The sequence below is a fragment of the Scleropages formosus genome, chromosome 17 (genome assembly GCF_900964775.1).
Source record: "Scleropages formosus chromosome 17, fSclFor1.1, whole genome shotgun sequence".
Classification (NCBI taxonomy): domain Eukaryota; kingdom Metazoa; phylum Chordata; class Actinopteri; order Osteoglossiformes; family Osteoglossidae; genus Scleropages; species Scleropages formosus.
This window is the reverse complement of record NC_041822.1, coordinates 14,896,271-14,917,314: the sequence shown is the minus strand read 5'-3', so window position 1 is coordinate 14,917,314 and position 21,044 is coordinate 14,896,271. Positions and strand designations below refer to the sequence as shown.

Sequence of the window (21,044 nt, the reverse complement as noted above, 5' to 3'; positions counted from 1 at the left end):
ACAAAAAAGACATAAATAAAAAAAAGACAATGCATTGTCAAGTAGCCAAATCACGGCACAATTATGTCGAAAACGTCTTGTAACGCGTAATTGTACTTTTGCTGAGAGATGTACGTCGCGTTGGACAAAAGCGTCTGCTAAATGAATAAATGTAGATGTAAATGAAAACAATATTGTATATTTTAATCTTTTTTTTTTTTTAGCTCGGAGAAGGTGCCGCGCTTCTCCGGGAAAACAAGCAGTTCAGAAGCCTCCCCTGGGACAGACACGAGAAAAAGTTGGCAGCGAGCAGTGGAAAAGCGAGCAACAAGTCAGATGATTGAGCAATAATGCTTGGGATCTAACTGTGGCTCGCAGTTGCTGGACGGCGGATTTCACTTTCTAAGCGCGCGGATAAATACGTCGCGCTCGCGTTTAACGAGCAGCGCGCGGAAAGAAGCGCCCTCGTTTCGCCTTCCCCGCAAAGCTGCCGAGCTCGTGCGGAATTTCGTGCGGCCGCGGAACTGCGGCGCGAGAGGCGCGAGAAGGGAAAGCGCCGATTGAAGTGGCCAACAGCGCCACCTGCTGTGCGCGCGATGAGCTGCAGCGTGCGAAGCGCTTCGGGAGGCGCCGTGACAAAACGACCAGACGAGAGAAAGCGAGTCGCGGGAGATACTAGAGCGCCACCTGTCGTTTGTAGAACGAGCTACGTGTAGCTTGTGAAGATTCAGATAGCGAAAAGGGTTCGAATGGCCGGCTGTTTTACAACGCGGTGCTTCTGACGAAATAAAATTAGAACGCAAAACCTCGGTTTAAGGGCATTTATAATTACAGAATAAAATGGATCAGTTTTAATCATGTAGTAAATCAGATTCAGTGCAGCGCGTGTGGTTAACTTTCTGGTCAGCTGAGGTGAACCCCCCCAAATCAAACATGATGGAATATGTATTAAAAACTATTTATTAATGGACATTTCGTATTACAAAATTAGCGAATTATGTGCCAGTAGTGGGTCTGTTGTGGAAAAGGTTAAATAATTGTACTTTCCCCTCTCGTATCCCATCGTGAATAAATCAAAAAATATTTCCGTGTTGTCTTAATGTATTGATAATAAGCAAGTTAAGTTAAGTAGTATTTTACGGCTACGGGGCAATGTGAATGTGTATGGGAATAAAAATAAAATAAACGGATAAATCACTCGTTTAGGCTAAAAGAAAGAAAAGAACGTCACTCACACATTGGGTTGGTCCACTAGGAGAAGCTAACAGAATTTCTTACGGAAAACTTGTTTTTGCTCAGGGGGTGCGGTGGCGCAGTGGCGCAGTGGGTTGGACCGCAGTCCTGTTCTCCGGTGGGTCTGGGGTTCGAGTCCCGCTTGGGGTGCCTTGTGATGGACTGGCGTCCCGTCCCGCGTGTGTCCCCTCCAGCCTTACCGGGTTAGGCTCCGTGACCCCGTATGGGACAAGCGGTTCTGAAAATGTGTGTGTGTGTGTATTACTGTAGTCTAAGAGCAAATATGTTTCATAAACAAGAAAAACAATTTATAAACTTTTATTTTTAAAAAATTTTCCACAATGTCTCGTCCATCTTTATTGAACATTCTCCCTATTCCATACTCATAAGCTCTCATAAGCTTTTGAGCAATTTACCATTTCTTACATTTTATATACAGATTTTCAGGTTACGTGGGGTTATTATTTTCCCCAACACCTTCATTAAGTACACGTAATGTTTCAAACATGGTCTCTGAACTCTCATACTTTTACAGTCTTACTGCTGATTCCCCTTTTGTTACATTTAAAAATGAACGTACACATTGCATTTTTTTTTTTATTTCCAAAATATATATCAGGTATGATTAAAAAAGAGAGAAGCATTTCTTACTGATATTTGTAACTAGAGCACCTAACAGCATTGGCTTAAAAAGCAACAGGCTCAGTCTAACATAAGAAAAATGTTTTGCAAGATGTGACACTAAGAAAAGATCTAAAACACCAAAATTGACATTTTGTTTAGAGTAATGTCTTTGCTACCTGTATGCAATGAATCTGGCCACAGGTGAATTCTAACACGCAAAAATTAAGTTCTTTTTCCATACAGAAAGAAGATGAAATCACAGAGTAATGTTGGAAGGAGACTGAAATTAAAAGCCTTACCTCAGCACAAACTAGAGGGCCTTTGAATTAGAATCATCACTTTGTGTCATTACTTCTGCTTTTGTTCATTTCCTTACAAATCAGATTTGACCTCACTCTAGTAGTTTTGTTCGAGAATTTCGGATTTTCTAAGGAGTGAGTTGTATGAGGCGTTATCAGAGATGGGTGTTGGAGATCAGCATGATCAGAACTTTCCCCTCCCATCCAGAGTTGCCCGGCATCCAACAGGCACCACTAGAGCATAGTTTCTGCACCTGACTTCATTTAGGCAACACCAGTGTCCGTGAAGGGAAGTGCACTGACATATCTGACTACATGTCCAAGGGAAAGGCACCTCCGTGCCACCAGGGAAGGAACAATGCCATCTTTTTCACTGCAATCTTTTACCAAAATTTACTATATACTTGAAATATATACTGCATTTCTTGAGCATGGTTCCAGTTTGCTCTGACAGTTTTAAGAAATAATAAATGCATCAAAGTGTAGATACCCTGTTGCTTGATATAGTTTAACCACTAGTGATTACAGCTAAAATGGTTCCATTCCCTATAGAGGGGGTGCCTTTTACTCCTGGATTAATACTAGTTGGTAAGATGGATATTTTACACTGAGCCCCAGGGGGAGCAAAGGGTGGTTGTGCTCCAAGACTGTAATGCGATCATCACCAGAAGGGTTCGAGAAAACAGTATAGCAGAGTGGAGACCCTGCTTACTGCCCCTGTCACGCTCAGGTGTTGATGCCTTGGGGTCATACTCAGGTGGGCTGGTGCTGCTGTCAGGCAGCAAGGGGCGTGCGTCACTGTCAGGTTTCCCTAACTGCATGGGTGCCGCCCATTAAGCCATGTCACTGTCAGGAAGAGGGTAGCTCTTCCTCACAGTGTCAGAGAGCAGCTGGCCCATTGCCCCCTTCGCTGCCAAACAGTTGACGTCAGTGTCAGCATCAGCTGGACAGCGAGTTCAAGCTGGGGGTCTCTGCCTGCCGCTGTCAGCTGTACTGAACTTTTCACCTGGACTGCTCCGTTTTTCAGGGATCCCTTCGTGGGTGAATAGGATGGTCTAGCACCTCCTGTTGACCATGCAGGATCAGCTGTGGTGGGAGATTTATTGCTCCTTCCTGAGCTATGTTGTCTGTATGGTCATGTTGGTGCCTGTGGTTGTGTTGCTCCAGGCTTTCATGTTGAACATGATGATGTTGATTATGACCATGACTGTGATGGTGACTGTGACCATGAAAATGATCGCGATTGTGACCATGAGCATGACTGTGCACATGATGATGTGAAGGAAGCCTGCTGTGGTCCACTTCTGAAACCACAATCTCCTCTGTTTTCTCCTCAGTCGTTGATTCCACTGACTTGTTGCATATCTCCGTTGTCCCTGGGTGCTTTGAGAAAGAAAACCAAATTTTTTATAAGTTCATTAATTAGGTATGGCTTGCTTGAGGGGAAGAAATTCAACAATAGTTTCAGTGAGCGTAACAAAGTTCTTGAGTTTTCAAATATTTTGTCATATGTCTTGATATAAAAAATATAGGTATGCAGTATGCATGCATGTAGGTATACACACATAGAGTCACAGATGGATGGCCAGACAGCTCTATAAAGTAATGCATACACAGTATAGGGGGTATATACAGTAACTAATAGCTATTACCTCTAATAAACAGTTTGCACAGATGTTCTTGCAGTATGTTTTTCTGATGGCATTTTCCACATATGGCATGGAGAGTTTTGAGAACGGCATGGAGATTTGGTAAGTGAGAAGGCCACACCTAGCAGATAAAAAAATAATATCACATTGTAAATCTCTGCATGCTCATACATGTGGAAAGATGGAGGGAATAGGAGCCCTGGTGCAGGTGGTGATGGTGGGGTGTGGCTCACCTGTCATACACCAGGAAATCATCCTTATCTCCTGACAGAATTTGCCAAATGTCATCCTGCTTCGGGTCCTGCACGTACAAGGTGATGTTTTCAGACATTTTCTGCCTGAGGTGGTGATGGAAGAGCCGTGCTACCAGTTCCTGGCTGTTTACGACCATGTAGGTGATGTTGTCGAAGCCCTGTTGCTCCAGCTTCTGGCGCAGATCATCCATTCTGTACAGGGACAAGTGTGGTCATGTCATCATCAGTTTACATCAAATTACATGTCTGCACCTGTAACACTTTGTCTGCTGTGAAATGCACTTCTGTTTACTCTGAGTTGAATGTCACTTTGAAGAAAAGCATCTGCTAAATGATTAAATGTAATGTATATGTATGTGTCATTGCATCGTCACCAGCTTCACTTTGCTTATGTGTTTTTATTGACAATGTCCATTTTTGGTCTGGTGGTAAAAAAAGACATTTTATCACCATGCTATTATTCTTAGCTGCAGGTCATCAGCTAGAATTGTGAGCAGGTTTGGATTAGTAATTTGGAGAATTGGGCTTGTAAGGCTTAAACTCCTGCTAAACAGTTCAGTGATACCCATAAATGAGGTACTGTTTTTTTCATCTGGCTCTTCAAATGGATAACAATGTGCAGTGAGGGACACGTTAATGAGTCATAATTAACACACTGGCTTTGTAATCAGCAACCTGAGTCATGCATAAATTGTTGAATTTGGTTCTTAACATCTTGCCATGTACCTGGATGCCTGCACCAAACAGTAATATCAGCTTGCTTTAAGAAGGCCCACCACAGTGACCGTCCCCAAGGCGGCCTTCATCGGCTCCACCCCTCCAACAGTCCAGGGTGGGGCCGGCTTGCAGCGGCTCCCCTCGTCCTCACTCTCCGTCGCTCCCCATGGGAGCAGGCAGAGAGCCAGGAGAGGGCCGAGCCCTGCCCACATGGCTCGGGATGGTGGGTGTACTCAGCTGAACAAAGAAGATAGGCAGGTCAGTAAAGATCAGGCAAGTACAAAGAATTAATCAAACAAGGGTGTATGGTTAAGGCTCTGAACATGTGTCATGCGCTACTGTTCCACAGGTCTGATTGATTGTCCATAGATAATATTGGGGCAGCTGGAAGCATCGTGGTTAAATCTGCTTCCTTCAGACTCAGGGTTTGCAGGTTTCCATCCAGCCCCTTGCTGTGGTACAGTTGAGTAAAACATTGACCCTAAATTGCTCCACTTAAAATCACCCAACTGGGTAAATATCTGTAGGTAGCTTAACATTAGTTACTTCAGAGATAAACGTTGCCCAAATAAATTACCACAAGGCTTGGTGTTTTCTTTTGGTAAATGACCTTTGATTTCAAAACAACAGATTATGTTGCATTAACAATAGCATAGAAATAATATAAAAAGGAGCAGAATTATAGACTCAAAGAAAGAAAAAAGTATGTTCTGTAGAAGAAGATTCTCTTCCCGTCCATTAATTAATGTTTTTAGACAATAATTACTTTTTAACTTTTTTAAGTGTTATGTGCAGTATTCAAAACAGTCAATGCCAAACTGTTTTTGCTTATTAAAGTGTTTTGCAGGAAAACACATCAAAATCCAATTCAAATGCTGAAGTTCGAACAGAACGGCTCCAATGGAAATTGGAAAGTGGTCGAAAACTTAATTTCTGTATTTACTAATTGCATTCTGATCGTGATCGTAAAACTGGTCATTTTAATGCTGTATAGCTTTTGTTAAAATCTAAACTTTTTTGGAACTCTTTTCTTCTGACTTTGTATATTTCCTGCAACTGTTACAACGCTAACAGAACAATGCAAACTGGAAATTAAAGCTGCAAATTGTCTTTCTTTGATAAAGACAGACAAATAAACTTTGCAGAACTTCAGCTATCATATTTCTGCCCAGTTATTGTGAAACAAAAGAGCTGCATAGTTACTCACTATCTGGTGAAAGTCACTCAGTCTTGGTCCCTCCAGCTGTGCCTCTTCTCCACAAATATTCCTCCCCTGCTTGCACCTCCTATTTATACTTGGCTTGTTTTTGCAGCTTGAATGTGGGACAAAGTTCAGTCGAATACTAGCTTGCAAAACAGGAGTTGATCAAATATTTCTCAGTCAGATCTGAGCTTGGTTAACTTTTCCAGTTGTCAGGAGACATTAGAAAAACATTTTTAAAAATTATTTCCTTGTACAATTGTTTAATACGTTTCTGATCTTCTCAAAAAAAAAAAAATCTTTCAAGCATAAAATGAATCAGGTTACATTGGCACACCTTGATGAGAATATATCCAGTTCAATCCCATATGGAAAAGTAGAACACAGCAACAATCTTTATCAGTCTTTATCACACTACTCAAATAAGCAAATATGTTGTTCTTGGTGGACTTTTAAATGTAGCCATAGCAATAAAAGGGTGTATGTAAGTGAAAGGGCATAACACACATGCAGCCTTCCTGTACCTACTGCAATTTCTCTTGTAAAACCTTAAATGGTGCCATAGAAGCGTCTCACAAATCCGTTTTGTCGTATCAGTATTAACCCATGGCCTTATGATTGCTGTTATCTTGTGTGTCCCATTGTCCATCCATCTGTAGACTGACGGGGCGAACAATCTGATCTGATCTGTCTTACTCAGCTGACACTGCATGTTTCTCTATCAGACAGCTTTTTCTAAAACATCTTGCATGGTTTACAACTTCATCTGTCTGAACAGCTGGATGTTTCCTGAACTAATTCATGTCAAACATGTCCCTAATGGTACAACAGCAGTTACCTTTCTCACATTTTAAACTGCATGTACAACACTGGTTAAAAAATCTAGGTCCTTAACTGCTACACCATTTTATGTGTCGCAGGTGAGATTGGTGAACGTATTACAAGGTTCTACTATCGGCAACATGTCCAGCTTGTGGCCCAGGTCCTGGTGAAGCACCCGATCCGCATAACCTGCAATGGATCTTTTCAAACTGGCCCTTCTGCATGAAGGGGTCATTTGGAAACCGTCTGTTCATTTGCTTTTCCATGTTCAAGACCTCTGCACTGGCTCATGTGACACATGCAGAACAGACTGCTTTGGTCAGCAGCTTCTGACAGTCAGAAGTGGCCACTTCCTTTGCACAGATGCCTGACCAGCACTTGTTTTTGTTCTTTCTGCTGTAGAGCTGCTTAACATTTTCAGATTCACTGCAAGGTCCCTGTTCATGACTAAAGCCATACAAATTACAGTATATAGGTAGAACTTGACTGACATACACCCTTTGTGCCACTAATGTGAATTCTTTTCCTTTCAACACTCCTTTAACAACCAACGTTACTTCTATGTATTACTATTGGGTATTAGCTACATAGTTGCAAAAATGTAAATATGTCCATAAAAATGCAGCCCAGATTTTCCCTGAGAATATGTCTGAGTTCTGCTGTTGGTAAACTACTGTCGTAGTGCTATAATGTATAAACAGCTACATGCAGGTATTAATTTATCTCGATCTGTATTTATAAAAATACTTCACACTGAATTTTTTAGATCCATTGGATCATTATGTACTAGGATTCTATCTGTCATTATTATTCATTATCACATTGCTGAGAAATAAAGGGCATACTTTAATGGGACATAAGCAATTTCTGCACACAAACAACCAAACGCAAAACTAGGGCCTATGAAGTGGATGCACATTTCATACTTAATGAAAAATAGGTTATTTACTTATTACATAACAGCATTGTTGCCCTAACTTTGGACAGCCACCTTTGAACCATGAGTTAAAATCTAATATTGTGTTCCTTGATGTAGGAGCACAGTCCTGGAACAGGACCATATCTGAATGTAGGTTATGCAGCATTTCACTTTATTCCCCTCAACACTGATCACACCACCCGGACGCTACAGTGAATATTTAACTTCCTGTTTCCATTAGTCAGCATTTTAAAGATTACTGAATATCTGGACAATGTTCCTTCAGGAGGTTTCAAACGTCTACCAAGAAAACATCTGACTGGAAAGAATTTATTTAAGATCAGGAGTATCTCTTCATACACTGCAGATCAGTACGAGTTAATATTTGTTCAGGAACATTATCAAATTAAACTAAAATGAGAGGGCATGGTGGTGTGGCCGGTTCGGCCAGCACCTGCTATGTGGTAGGTCTGCGGTTTGAGCCATGCTTGGGGTCCCTTGGGACAGACTGGTCTCTCGTCCTGAGTGTGTCCCCTCCCTACTCGGCTTTGTACCCTGTGATGGTGGGAAAGGCCCCAGCTCACCACAACCCTGCTCAGGACAAGCGGAGCTGACGATCGATGGATGGATTGGACCAAAATGGACACCACTGAAAGGAAAGCAAATAGAAATGTAAGCGCTACATGACCTGAGAATCCCTCGGTTTAGTCTGAGACACAATGGCAACAACAATCTATTAAATTATTCTGTTAGAATGTGTCATTTTTGAAGAATTGCATCTTAGTGAACTCATACTAATACATAATTAGGTAATATCACCTTTTTGTCATATTTGTAATATTACCTGGATTGCTGTGGTGGAAGGACTTGCGTGATCTAGGGATCTCCAGAGCTATGTTGTCGGGAGCAGTATGCTCCTGGTAGGGTCTCCCAAGGCGAACAGGTCTGGAGTGAAGATCCAGACTAACACGATCCAAAAACCTCTGTGGAAAAAGTAAACAGGAGAACGTTTACCCTGTCCAGAATAGGGTCACCGGGACCTACCCCGGAGCCAGGCCTGGGGGTAGTGTTCCTAGGCGAGCGGCTGGTGGCTGGGCAGCCCACATAACCTGGACGGGCTCAGCCCAAAAAGGCAACGTGGGGGGGGCATGTGGACCCACCACCCACAAGGTCCAACATGGGGGTTGGGTGTGATGTATACCAGGCGGCAGGAGCGGACAGGGTGGCGCGTGGCATCGCAAATGGTGAAATGTTATTGGACTTCTGTGCTAGTCATGGTTTGTCTGTAACAAACATCATGTTCGAACATAAGGATGCTCATAAGTGTACTTGGTACCAGAGCTCCTTGGGCCAAAGGTCAATGATCGACTTAGCAGTCATTTCATCTGACTTGAGGCCACATGTTCTGGACACTCAAGTGAAGAGAGGTGTTGAGCTGTCAAACAATCACCATCTGGTGGTGAGTTGGATCAGATGGTGGGGAAAACTGATGGACAGACCTGGGAGGCACAAGCATTTAGTGAGAGTGTGCTGGGAACGACTGTCGGAGGACTTTGTCTGGAATGATTTTAACTCGCACCTCCGGGAGAGCTTCTCCTATGTTCTGGAGGAGGTAGGGGACATGGAATCTGAATTTTTTTTTTTCTTAAACTTTATTTAATAAAGTTATCAATAACACACACAATCAAAACAATACATTAAAATCCACAATCAAACAAACCCAACACCATTTTCTTACAGTTGGTCAACAAAATTACTAAGCAACCATTGACCCTGTTCAAAACCTCCATTGTGGAAGCAACCAGACACAGCTGTAGCCAAAAGCTTGTTGGTGCCAGTCATAGCGGCAACCCGAGAACCCGCTGGTGGACACCAGTGGTGAGGGAAGCCATCAAGCTGAAGAAGGAGGCCTTTAGGGCCTGGTTGGCTCTGGGGACTCCTGACTCAGCAGACAGGTACCGGCAGGCAAAAAAGGTAGCAGCGGCTGCGGTTGCAGAAGCAAAATCCGGGGCATGGGAGAAGTTTGGAGAGGCTATGGAAAATGACTATCGGTTGGTTTCAAAGAGGTTCTAGAGAGCCATCCAGCGGGTCAGGAGGGGTGGGAGGAGCTTCGCTCAGGCTGTGCTCAGGAAGGGTGGAGAAACTCTGACCTCTGATGAGGACATTGTCGAGCGGTGGAAGGAGCACTTTGAGGAACTCTTAAAACCAATAGATATGCTTCCCTTACAGGAGTCAGGGCCAGAGGCTTCCGGACTGTCAGAGTCAATTTCCCTGGTGGAAGTCACTGAGGTAGTTGGTAAGCTCCACGGTGGCAAAGCACCGGGGGTGGATGACATTCACCCAGAACTGCTTAAGGCTCTGGATGTTGTAGGGCTGTCATGACTGACACGCCTCTGCAATATTGTGCCTTTGGATTGGCAAACTGGGGTGGTGGTCCCTATCTTTAAGAAAGGGGACTGGAGAGCATGTGCCATTTATCGGGGTATCACACTTCTCAGCCTCCCTGGGAAATTCTATGCCAGAGTGCTGGAAAGGAGACTCCGACCAATACTTGAACCTCGGACTGAAGAAGAACAATGCGGATTCTGTACTGGCCATAGAACAGTGGACCAGCTTTTTACCCTCTCACAGATAATTGAAGGGGCATGGTTGTTCGCTAATCCAGTCTACATGTGTTTTGTGGACTTGGAGAAGGCCTATGACCGTGTTCCCCGGGAAATTCTGTGGGAGGTGATTAGGGAGTATGGGGTGCCGGGGCCACTACTGCGGGCCATTCGGTCTCTGTACACATGGAGTGAAAGCTGTCTCCACATACTCGGCATTAAGTCAAGCCCGTTCAATGTGGGTGTTGGACTCTGCCAAGTTTGTGCCTTGTCTCCACTCCTGTTTTTGGTTTTCATGGACAGGATATCAAGGCACAGTCGAGGTCAGGAGGGCATTCTGTGTGGGAGTCAGAAGGTGACCTCTCTGCTTTTTGCGGATGATTTTGTCCTTTTGGCACCGTCACATGGTTGCCTCCAACATGTACTGGAACGGTTTGCAGCCGAGAGTGAAGCGGCTGGGATGAGGATCAGCACCTCAAAGTCTGAGTCCATGATTCTCTCACGGAAAAGGATGGCATGCCCCCCTCTAGGTAAGGGGAGAGGATTTGCCCAGGTGGAGGAGTTTAAGTATCTTGGGGTCTTGTTCACGAGTGAGGGGAAAAGGGAGTGTGAGATCAGCCGGAAACTGGGAGCAGCTGCAGCACTAACGCAGTCGCAATACCGCACTGTAGTGGTGATGGGGGAGCTGAGCCATAAGGCAAAGCTCTCCATTTACCGGTCGATCTATGTCCCTACCCTCATCTATGGTCATGAACTTTGGGTAATGACCGAAAGAATAAGATCGCGGATACAAGCGGCTGAAATGAGTTTTCTCTGCAGGGTGTTGAGACTCACTCTCCGTGACAGGGTGAGGAGTTCAGACATCCGGGAGGAGCTCAGAGTAGAGCCGCTACTCCTCCACACTGAGAGGAGCCAGTTGAGGTGGTTTGGGCATCTGATAAGGATGTCCCCTGGACGCCACCCTTTGGAGGTATACCAGGCATGGCCAACTGGGACGAGGCCCCGAGGTCGGCCCAGGACCCACTGGAGGGATTATATCTCACAGCTGGAAATGGCTGGGGATCCCCCAGGCTGAGCTGGAGGAAATTGCGGGGGGACAGGGGCAGGTGGGCCTCTCTTCTCTCCTTGTTGCCACCACAATCCTACTAGGACAAGCGGGAAAGAAAATGAATGAATGGATGGACCTTTTTGTCACAACATGTAATGTATTGCAATTTAGCATAATGTTAGCATGTATGTTTGTACACAGTGTTTTATTCCTTATTGTTTATTCCTGTCACTAATAACTTGTGGCTTTAGAGACCTGGAAGACACACCTTAAAATTTTATCCTGATGGACAGGATTATGAAGATGTTTATCCCGTCTCAGCAATTACATAATACTGCTTTAATGCGCTGCTTAGGTCCTCAAGGACCAGGTTCCTACAGATTGCAGAGAATACATTTAAATTGTTTAAGTTGACACCTGAAAGACCAGATGGTTTACCACCACTTAGTAAGTACATTGCAGAGACTGTGCCAGAACCACAGCTTCCTCATGATCTTGAGCTGGGTGAAACTTTACTGAAAATAGGGCACTGGAACACATGGTCTGCCAGGAGACAATCTGGAAAACATTGCCAAACAGGAAGAAGCAACTGTGTGCAGGTACTCTAGCTTTCATTTCCCAGTCTACTGGTCTAAACTACAGCTCCATGAAAAACTGGAATTACATTTCGGTTAATAGAATGAGAGCAGAAGAGGAGTGTTGTTCTAGTTGAGTAGAACCAATGCAACCTGCAGTCTTGCAGAAGGCCCACATTGACATGAGACCTTCAAGGGAATCTAAGGAATATAAGTGTGCCACCTGGGAGGCCCAACATTTATGATTATTATTATTATTTAGTGCATTGAGGTCTAAAACACTCATGTCTAAGAATGATGTACACACACCATCTTATGTGCTGTCACCTTTAAAGTAATCTCCACCAAATTATATTTACAATAGCTGTCCCAAAATTCTTGCCACTTTCACAACTACTGCTGGAAGTCTTAAGCTGTGATGCCACTATATCCTGTTTTCACATTATTATGAATGATTGAAATATCATCAAATTACATAGCACTCGACTTCATTTTGATTTTTTGAAGAAAAAAAATCACACATGTTGCGCTCAGGTGGGAGGGTATGGTACCACAGGAATGTTTTTTTCTGCCGGAAAATCCTCAAAGCTTTTTGCATCATGATAACAATTCACAGATTGGTGTCTCTATTTGAACATTTTTGCTGGAAAAAATTTCTGGAAAAAAAATCTAAATGTATAATATGTGAAAAGATCATTTGGAAGTGGACAGAACATTAAAATAATGTAAAGTATACAATCCATTCCCGAAAATATACTATGAATTTATTTTTTGAAATAATATTACTGTAGTCTAAGAGCAAATATGTTTCATAAACAAGAAACACAATTTATAAACTTTTATTTTTAAAAAATTTTCTAGTAATTTCTTTTTGGTGCTTTGTTCAGCAGATAGTTTTATTGATTATTACATTTCTCATCTCACACATGACAATTACTTCCAGATTCAATTAAATTAAATTTATTTTTATAGAGCGCTCTTCTCATGCAGATATGTACATATAACTTAATCTAACTGTTCACAAATAAGTAAGCATGTAATAATTGTGACCTTAACATTGTAAGTCGCTTTGGAGAAAAGCGTCAGCTAAATGAATAAATGTAACCATTGAACCAACTACCCATTAATAACAGCACACCAAAGGCCTTACACACCCTGTACATTAAAAGCAGTATTTACATTTTTGCATATTTTGAAAGGTAACATTTTTAAATATTCCACTTAGAATTACTAGCACACAAGGACAAAAAGTACAGTTTTCTACATCAATCTACATCAAACTAAATTAGAAGAACATCAAAGTCTTTAACTACATTGAACGTGTTTCTGGAGTGTTTTTTGTTTACTGCGCCCTCTACTGTTCAAACCTACTTTCTGTATTTACTGCACTCTCTGCTGTTCAAACCTGTTTTCTGTATTTATTGCGCCCTCTACTGTTCAAATATGCTTCCTGTATTTACTGCGCCCTCTACTGTCTAAACCTGTTTTCTGTATTTATTGTGCCCTCTATTGTCCAAACCTAATTTCTGTGTTTATTGCGCCCTCTACTGTTCAAGTCTGCTTCCTGTATTTACTGCGCCCTCTACTGTTTAAACCTACTTTCCGTATTTACAGCGCCCTCTACTGTCCAAACCTCATTTCTGTATTTACTGCGCCCTCTACTGTTCAAACCTGATTCCTGTATTTGTTGCGCTCACGTTTGGACTTGTTTGCTTTCTGTAGCTGCTCAATCCTCTTTTATACACTTAGGCCCTTTACCGGTGAAAGTTGTTTTACACACTTATTGCGCCCTGTGCCCTTTAATAAAAAAGAAAGAAGCAGTCATCTGTTGTATTGTATGTTTTATTAATGGTTAAAATGATTAAACAATCCTTCAATATTATGTTCAGTATAATACTCCAGTATTGATTCTACAATATAAAGAAGTAGTACTAGTAAAATAAACCTTAAAGTATTGTAACGACTTAAGTTACTGGGAAGTGTCATGTTTGAGTGGAAAAATGGGTTTATTGTAAATAGTTGAGAATTGTGGATGACATGTGAATTTAGTGCTGAGCCGCTGTGGCATTTCATGGGGAATATACGAGGATGTGTGTCTGTTGCCTAGTGTGAGGTAGAGAGGAAAACCAGAGAGGCACTAAGCAGGATGGGGTGGATCTCGGCCTAAGAACGTTGTTGTATTTGCATCTGTATTTCTCACTATGTGCCGGTGTTCCAATAAATGTTTAGAATGAAGGCTGGCCGTGCGCCTTTCGCCCCATCCGAACCAAGAGTGCAGCGCGCCATAATATTTAAAAATCAGGCATATAAATAATCATCGGTATAAAACAACAAAAACCATTAATTTCCAGGCTGTAAAATATTAAACTTTTGCTAATCAAGGTATTAAAATATCTATTTTAAACGACATGGGAAAAAGGAGTGTAGGTATATTCATTACATTGGAGATTTCACCGTTTTGTACAACTGTATAAATGCGCCCAAACAGTATATATTTTGTAAAAAATTATTGGCCTGCTGTTGACCAGTTGACAGCTAGGCAAAGCGGGTTCGGCACTGCAGTAACATTTTGGTTCATTCCGGCGCAGTTGCCCAGCAACACTGCCAATCAGCGTCGTTTCTTCTTGACTTCGCAAGTGCTTCTGGGAATCGAAGGCCCATACGGAAGGCGACCGCCCTTTTTTCGAGGAACGACAGAAGAACATCGCAGAGAGAACTGTGGAGGGTACACGCTCAAAAATAACTGGTTAGAGCAGTGGAACCTTACACAAGGTAGGCGTAACGGCGTGTTAACTGGATTGTTTTATGCCAAACTAGTTTATTTATCAGTACGTCAGATAAAAAAGTGCATTTTAATGCGCGATTTGATGACGTAATGGAGATGGTCAAAAAACAAACGGAAAGAGCGCCCATAGGCCCATTCGGAATTATTTAACGTTACATGCCAAATGATTTATATCGTCTGCACAAAATTTATACATTTTTATTTTTAAATATTTTCAAGTAATTTTTTTCGGTGCTTTGTTCAGCAGATAATTTTATTTTATGTTTGAAGAGCTTTTTGCGTAAGGCCTTCCGCAGTGAGCAGTCGTTAGCGCGGTATCGCTTGATAACTCCCCGCTAATACGCGATTGGTTCTTTTTATGTATGTGACGGTGGCGACTGGCATGTGATTGGACAGCGCTGCGACTCTCATGCAGAGTGGCATCGAGTCGCGAACACGCGATTGGACTACATTTTTGATTGACACCAATTTCTTTATTCGCTACTGGGTGCTTCTAGCTCTCAAAACACTATGAACTTGGACATGTGTTCTTTACCTCGCCCAATACTCGCATAAACACTTTCATCGTTTAATTACAAATAGAACAGTGTGAAAATGTTGTTAAGATAAAATGAGGTAAATATTTAATTTAGAGGAAAAATTTGAATTATAATTTGAATGTTAGATACAGTGGTTTTCTTGTGACTTCGTTAGAAAACATTAATGATTACGCGGCACGGTGGCGCAGCGGGTAGTGACTTGGCGTCACAAAGCATGGGTGTTCGGGCGTAGGTTCGGTGTGGCTCAGGCTGTGTGGAGTTGTTCGTGTTTCCGCTGTGTTCGCATGGGCTTCCCCCCAAAGACGAGTTTCATACAGGGGGATCGGTGACTGGTGAATTGCCCCCAGTGGGTGTTCATGTGGCTGCCGTGCAATGGACTGACGCCTCGTCCTGGGTGTACAACCTGTAGACTTAGTGCCCTGTGATCTGGGTGGGCTCTAGACAGCAGCTCATAAAGGTCAATGAGTAAGAGCTGCTACAATAAATCAAACTTTTTCACTTAATCGTTGGAAATATGGCTGGGGGTGCGGTGGCGCAGTGGGTTGGACCACGGTCCTGCTTTCCGGTGGGTCTGGGGTTCGAGTCCCGCTTGGGGTGCCTTGCGACGGACTGGCGTCCCGTGCTGGGTGTGTCCCCTCCCCCTCCGGCCTTGCGCCCTGTGTTACCGGGTAGGCTCCGGTTCCCCGTGACCCTGTCTGGGACAAGCGGTTCTGAAAATGTGTGTGTGTATGTGCGTTGGAAATATGTTCTGTGTGAAAATGTTTTGTCGATTCAGTTCTCCCTTTGACATCTCCATCCTTGTCATTATTTCCAGGTTAACGGCTGAATCATGTCAGATGAGGGCGAAGCTGATTTCGAGAGTGAATTCCCAGCACACTACAAGGTCATGCTTGACAAGCTCAATGAACAGCGGCAGCTCGACCAGTTCACAGACATCACGCTCATTGTCGATGGTAAACAGTCTTTTACATTAACACCGAGTTCTTTTAGTGTTGCACTTATGGCATTGGTTCCTTATTACTACCAGATTCTTCTTTGCATAATACTGTTCCATATTAAAAACAAGGAAGGAAGGAAATTGACTTTTGACCCCAGAAGCACTAGTTCCAGTCCCAATTGGAGTTCTGTCATTGTACCCTTCACCAAAAATTTAACCATGTGAATATCCATCTATGTAGTTCTTACAATCCAGAGTGGTAGTTGCTTTCCATGAATGTATTCCGTAAACAAATTAAAAAATGAATAAAAACAGAATACAATAGTGTTATACTGATGAGTAGTGAATTACATGTGTATCACGTGATCATTATATATTATTACTCTTTATTGCATCTATGTAGAGATGTAGTATGCAAAAGACCTTCAGGTGGCACTGATACATGAACACTCATACACATACTTCAAATATTTGTATGGCTGTTTAAAAGGTTGTGTGGCATCATTTATGAATAGGCAGTGATGTAAAATTCAGTATAGAACAGTTGCTGGGTTGTGATTCAAGGCATGACTTTATCGAGTTTGTTTTATATGTTGGAAGTTGTTATATGATCTAATTCCCAAACTGAATATATTTACCCCTCTCTTTAGGTCATCAGTTCAGGGCCCATAAAGCTGTGCTGGCTGCCTGCAGTCAGTTTTTTCACAAGTTCTTCCAGGATTTCACTTTGGAGCCTCTCGTGGAGATAGAGGGTTAGTTTCTCGACTGACGATTTTGCTGTTTTAGGTTTTTCATGAATTATCAGTAATTTTATGTCCTAATTTTTTAATTTTGTGTAATTTTATGGTAGGATTAATTGATCAGTTATAGTAGTATTTACTGGACTACTGTTTTTGGAATTGAAAAACATCATAATTTCTACTAATTTAAATGGTTTCTTGTTTACAGGGGTCAGCAACTCTGCTTTCCGCCACCTGATGGAGTTCACCTACACCGCTAAGCTTGTGGTCAGTGGCTCAGAGGAAATCAACGATGTTTGGAAAGCAGCTGAATATTTACAGATGCAGGAAGCCATCAAAGCCCTTAACAATAGGTACCTTGGGAACGCGGAATTAACCTAGCATCGCAAAAATGGCACTGATAGATTGCTAAGGAAATGTACTAATGTTTTAGGTTTTTCCTAATAGTTCTTCCTTAAAGTGTGTATTGAGTTCTGTTAGAGCTTCTGCTCCTGTTTTCTTATGTCCTAAATTTGGAGCCCTTCTTTACCAGGATGAACAGCAGAGCTTCATTCGCTACAGCTGCTGGCGTAACAGAAAAAAATAAGGCCAAGAAGAGGAAGATCGCAGAGACCTCCAATGTGATTACTGAGTCCCTGCCTTCTGTGGAGACTGAGCCAGTGGAGATCGAGGTGGAGATTGCAGAGGGTTCCATCGAGGTGGAGGAGAGTGGACTGGAGGAGGTGGTGATGGATGCGGCAAAGAACGCATGCAATTCAGAGGGGACCTCAGATGACTCTGCCCTGGCATTGCTGGCTGACATCACCAGCAAGTACCAGCAGGGCGAGCCAGCTCTGCACGTGGTGACGAAAGACAATGGGGAGGTGGTGCTGCAAGAGGAGGGTGTTGAGGCCCCCAAGGCCCTAGAGAGCATTGAGGTGGTGGAGGTCCAGATTTCGCAGCTGGACAACATGTTCCGCTGTGACAAGTGTGAGCGCTCCTTTAAGCTGTTCTACCACCTGAAGCAGCACATGCGGTCGCATGCAGCTGGCTTGGACAAGCCCTTCTCTTGTCGGCACTGCGACAAGGCGTATGCAAGAGAGAGTGCTCTCAAGCAGCATCTCAACAGCTGCCACTTTGAGGCAGAGGAGCAGTCACGGCGTCACCACCGACCTCAGAAAAAGGTGCACGTCTGCGAGTACTGCGACAAGCAGTTTGACCACTTTGGCCACTTCAAGGAGCACCTGCGCAAGCACACAGGTGGGCCAGGGCACCAGTCCGAGTTAATGTACTCGTTCGCAGCTGATGGATGGATGAATAGATAAATAGAAACTTTATTAATCCAGAACGAAATTTTGCTGAAAAATCAAGGTTTCTGAGCTGCATGTGCAGTGTGGTACAGTACTATGGACATCACTTAGTTCTTCACTTTCTCCTGCTGTTTTTCAAAACACAACATTGTCAAACACAGGCACTCATTAAAATGTTTCAGTTATTGGAATACAGATATGTTTATTACTTTAAAGGCAATGAATTGTGAACATTTTTAACCTATTTTGGGGTGTAAGTACAGAGAGTGCCAGGAGTAACCTTGGTCTTGTACCCTTTGATTCCTTGGCAGGTGAGAAACCCTTTGAGTGTCCAGATTGTCATGAGCGCTTTGCCAGGAACAGCACGTTAAAATGTCACATGGCAGCCTGCCAGAATGGCTGCGGGGCAAAGAAGGGCCGAAAAAAGCTCTACGAATGTCAGGTACATGAACACAGTAGGACCCCAGAGCCAGTTCTCAGCTGCTCTTCATCTAAGGCAACAGGGCCGATAGTTATTTACTATTGCAATAATAATATTTCTTGCAATAACAAATTTCTTATTAGGTTTACTGATATTTAGGTTGGCTGTGCTTCCACAGCTATGTTTTCATTTTAACTTAGATTTTTTAGCATATCAGTAATTTTTAAAATATCTTTAGTTTTTGAGAAGTGCTTTACATAGGTCTCAATACACTCTTACCTAGAAAATTGGTTATTTTATGAAATCAGTTCTTGTTTAATACTATGCTTAAAGGGTCAAACACATGGCTCCATTATAACTTTAAAGTCTTCAGTCGTTATATTACATGCTGTCCTAAATGTTGAGATGTTTAAGTTATTTTAGAACATGCTTTATCTCTGACTTCCCTCAATAATCATATGGTAAACTTTTTCTCTTCATAACTTCTCACCATAACCCATTAGGTGTGCAGCAGTGTGTTTAACAGCTGGGACCAATTTAAAGACCACTTGGTGATTCACACTGGAGAGAAGCCCAACCACTGCACTATGTGTGACCTGTGGTTCACCCAGCCACGGGATCTACGTGTACACTTGCGAGAGGTCCATAGTGGGGCGTCCATGGAGGAAGTGGTGATTACAGAGCCCAGCCCCACCATCACTGTGGTGGCATCAGAAGAGGAAGCTGGGGCCCTACTGGAAGATGGCATGCGGGTGGAGCATGTGACCGTAGAGCCCATGGACGTGGAGCATGTGGAGACCATGGTAGTGGAGGAGGAGTCAGCAAGGAAGTCCCTGGAGGAGGATGAAGAAGAGGAGGTGATAGGAGTGTGCAGTGTAGAGGAAGAAGGACTCAGAGTCTCAGCGGTTGAGGATGCTGGTGGGCCAGAGGTAGAGATCCAATTGGAGCAGGTGACGGGTACTGGGGAGCAGATTGTATCGGACTTGGAGGTTCATGTGGAACCGGAGCAGGTTGAGACGCAAGTGGAGACGCAGGTGGAGACGCAAGTAGAGTGTGAGGCGCAATCTGTAGAAGTATGAGGAACACCCAGTAGTCACCTGTGTCTGTCACCTTGCCCAAAAACAGACTAGAAGTCAAACGAACATTATGACATGCATTCGTTTATCCTGCTCCAGGTCTCTCTTTATTGGTCTCCTGCCCAGTTTGGATTTTGCTGATGAGGGTTTTAACAGCTTGCAACCAAATATTTTCAACTCACCTCTTCCCTTCTAATAATTTATGGCCATCTTAAGTGTAAGAGCAGATTCCACACTGACTTTCCACAGTTTCAGCCTTTCACTCAAACAGCGGTATATCTTCAGAGTGTCACAGTTCTTGCCACCTTCAAGTGGAAATGCTTAAGCAAGAAGCTACATTGATGACCTCAGGAAGTAAACTGCAAGAAGTTTGGCTCAGTACAATATAAACCCAAATCCCCAGATTAATTACTCATGCTCCCAAAACCTGTAAATTCAGGATGAAAGCCAACAATTTCTGTTATTGAACGCTTGTGTTTGTCTGGTCAGATTAGATTAAGCTTGAGGCAATTTATAAGTTGAAAATCTGGTAAAACATGGGGGTCAAACTTAGTTCCTGGTAAGCTTTGTGTTTTCTGGTTTTCAAACAGTCAGTTCAACTTTACAGCTCTGATTTCAAGCCTTCTGTCTCTACTACCAGTGCATTTCAACCCAAATGTGGCATTGAGATTATGCTACTTCCTAAATACATGTTGAGTTTGCCTCCCTCACCACAGGGTTTTGACTTAGAAACATGAAACTGCTGTGTCGCATTGCATCGTTCACCAACAACAGTCATAAAGGTACACAAAATTCACTGTTTCATCTTTTACTTTTTCCTCTTGGTCTTTTTACATTGCAGGAAGTCATAGTTTGCACTGTTTATTTGTTACAAGAATACATCTGTTTTGTACAGCGCAATAAAATTATTGCTACAATTGATGAGTACAACTCAATAAAACTGATGCTCTACTTTGTGAGCATATCATGGAATTCTGCTTAATTTGATTACTTATAAAAAGAGCAGAGATCTCAAAATTTCAACCAAATGTTTATTACATTTCAAGGTTAAAGGGGAACTTAAGATCTTAATAGCCACCCAATCCCACTTTCCTCTATTGCCACCTTTTGAGGTTAGTAAAATAAAATAAGGAGAGGAAAATAACAAGTACTTTTAATTCTTTATGTTCAAATTTACTGTGTTTTGCTTCAGATGGTACTGTCACTTTTTAGGAGAAAATCTAATGTGAACTTGTTTCTTTTAAATGCCATTTCCTTTGCAGTTTTCTCTATAATTTATTATTTTTGGGAAATTGTTTTGCTGAAAAAATAACTTGGTGATGTGTTGTCTGTTT

General features: G+C 42.7%; 2 protein-coding genes across 3 annotated transcripts; one reads left to right on the top strand and one right to left on the bottom strand.

Annotated features, from left to right (window-relative positions):
* Positions 1–1,538: 1,538 nt before the first annotated feature.
* Positions 1,539–6,052, bottom strand: selenop (selenoprotein P). The gene is made up of 5 exons (XM_018758901.2): positions 5,963–6,052; positions 4,765–4,992; positions 4,018–4,230; positions 3,788–3,905; positions 1,539–3,518 (listed from the first exon to the last, which is right to left on the bottom strand). The coding sequence occupies exons 2-5, from the start codon at positions 4,965–4,967 to the stop codon at positions 3,159–3,161; spliced, it is 894 nt and encodes a 297-aa protein (XP_018614417.1). The 5' UTR covers positions 4,968–4,992; positions 5,963–6,052; the 3' UTR covers positions 1,539–3,158.
* An 8,546-nt stretch (positions 6,053–14,598) lies between these two features.
* znf131 (zinc finger protein 131) lies at positions 14,599–20,780 on the top strand. Of its 2 annotated transcripts, none has more exons than XM_018758942.2 (7): positions 14,599–14,695; positions 16,062–16,200; positions 16,835–16,936; positions 17,133–17,277; positions 17,457–18,163; positions 18,525–18,655; positions 19,138–20,780. In XM_018758942.2, the coding sequence occupies exons 2-7, from the start codon at positions 16,077–16,079 to the stop codon at positions 19,711–19,713; spliced, it is 1,785 nt and encodes a 594-aa protein (XP_018614458.1). In that variant the 5' UTR covers positions 14,599–14,695; positions 16,062–16,076; the 3' UTR covers positions 19,714–20,780. The 2 variants fall into 2 exon arrangements, with proteins under 2 accessions (XP_018614458.1, XP_018614459.1); XM_018758943.2 differs by lacking the exon at positions 14,599–14,695 and adding an exon at positions 15,230–15,323 and having other exon boundaries at positions 19,138–19,728.
* Positions 20,781–21,044: the final 264 nt, after the last annotated feature.

Excerpts from the sequence above, each read along its gene's own strand:
- znf131 (XM_018758942.2), top strand. The coding sequence starts at position 16,077 with ATGTCAGATGAGGGCGAAGCTGATTTCGAGAGTGAATTCCCAGCACAC. Across the intron at positions 17,278-17,456 it reads ATCAAAGCCCTTAACAATAG|GATGAACAGCAGAGCTTCAT; the intron begins GTACCTTGGGAA and ends CTTCTTTACCAG. Across the intron at positions 18,164-18,524 it reads GCACCTGCGCAAGCACACAG|GTGAGAAACCCTTTGAGTGT; the intron begins GTGGGCCAGGGC and ends ATTCCTTGGCAG.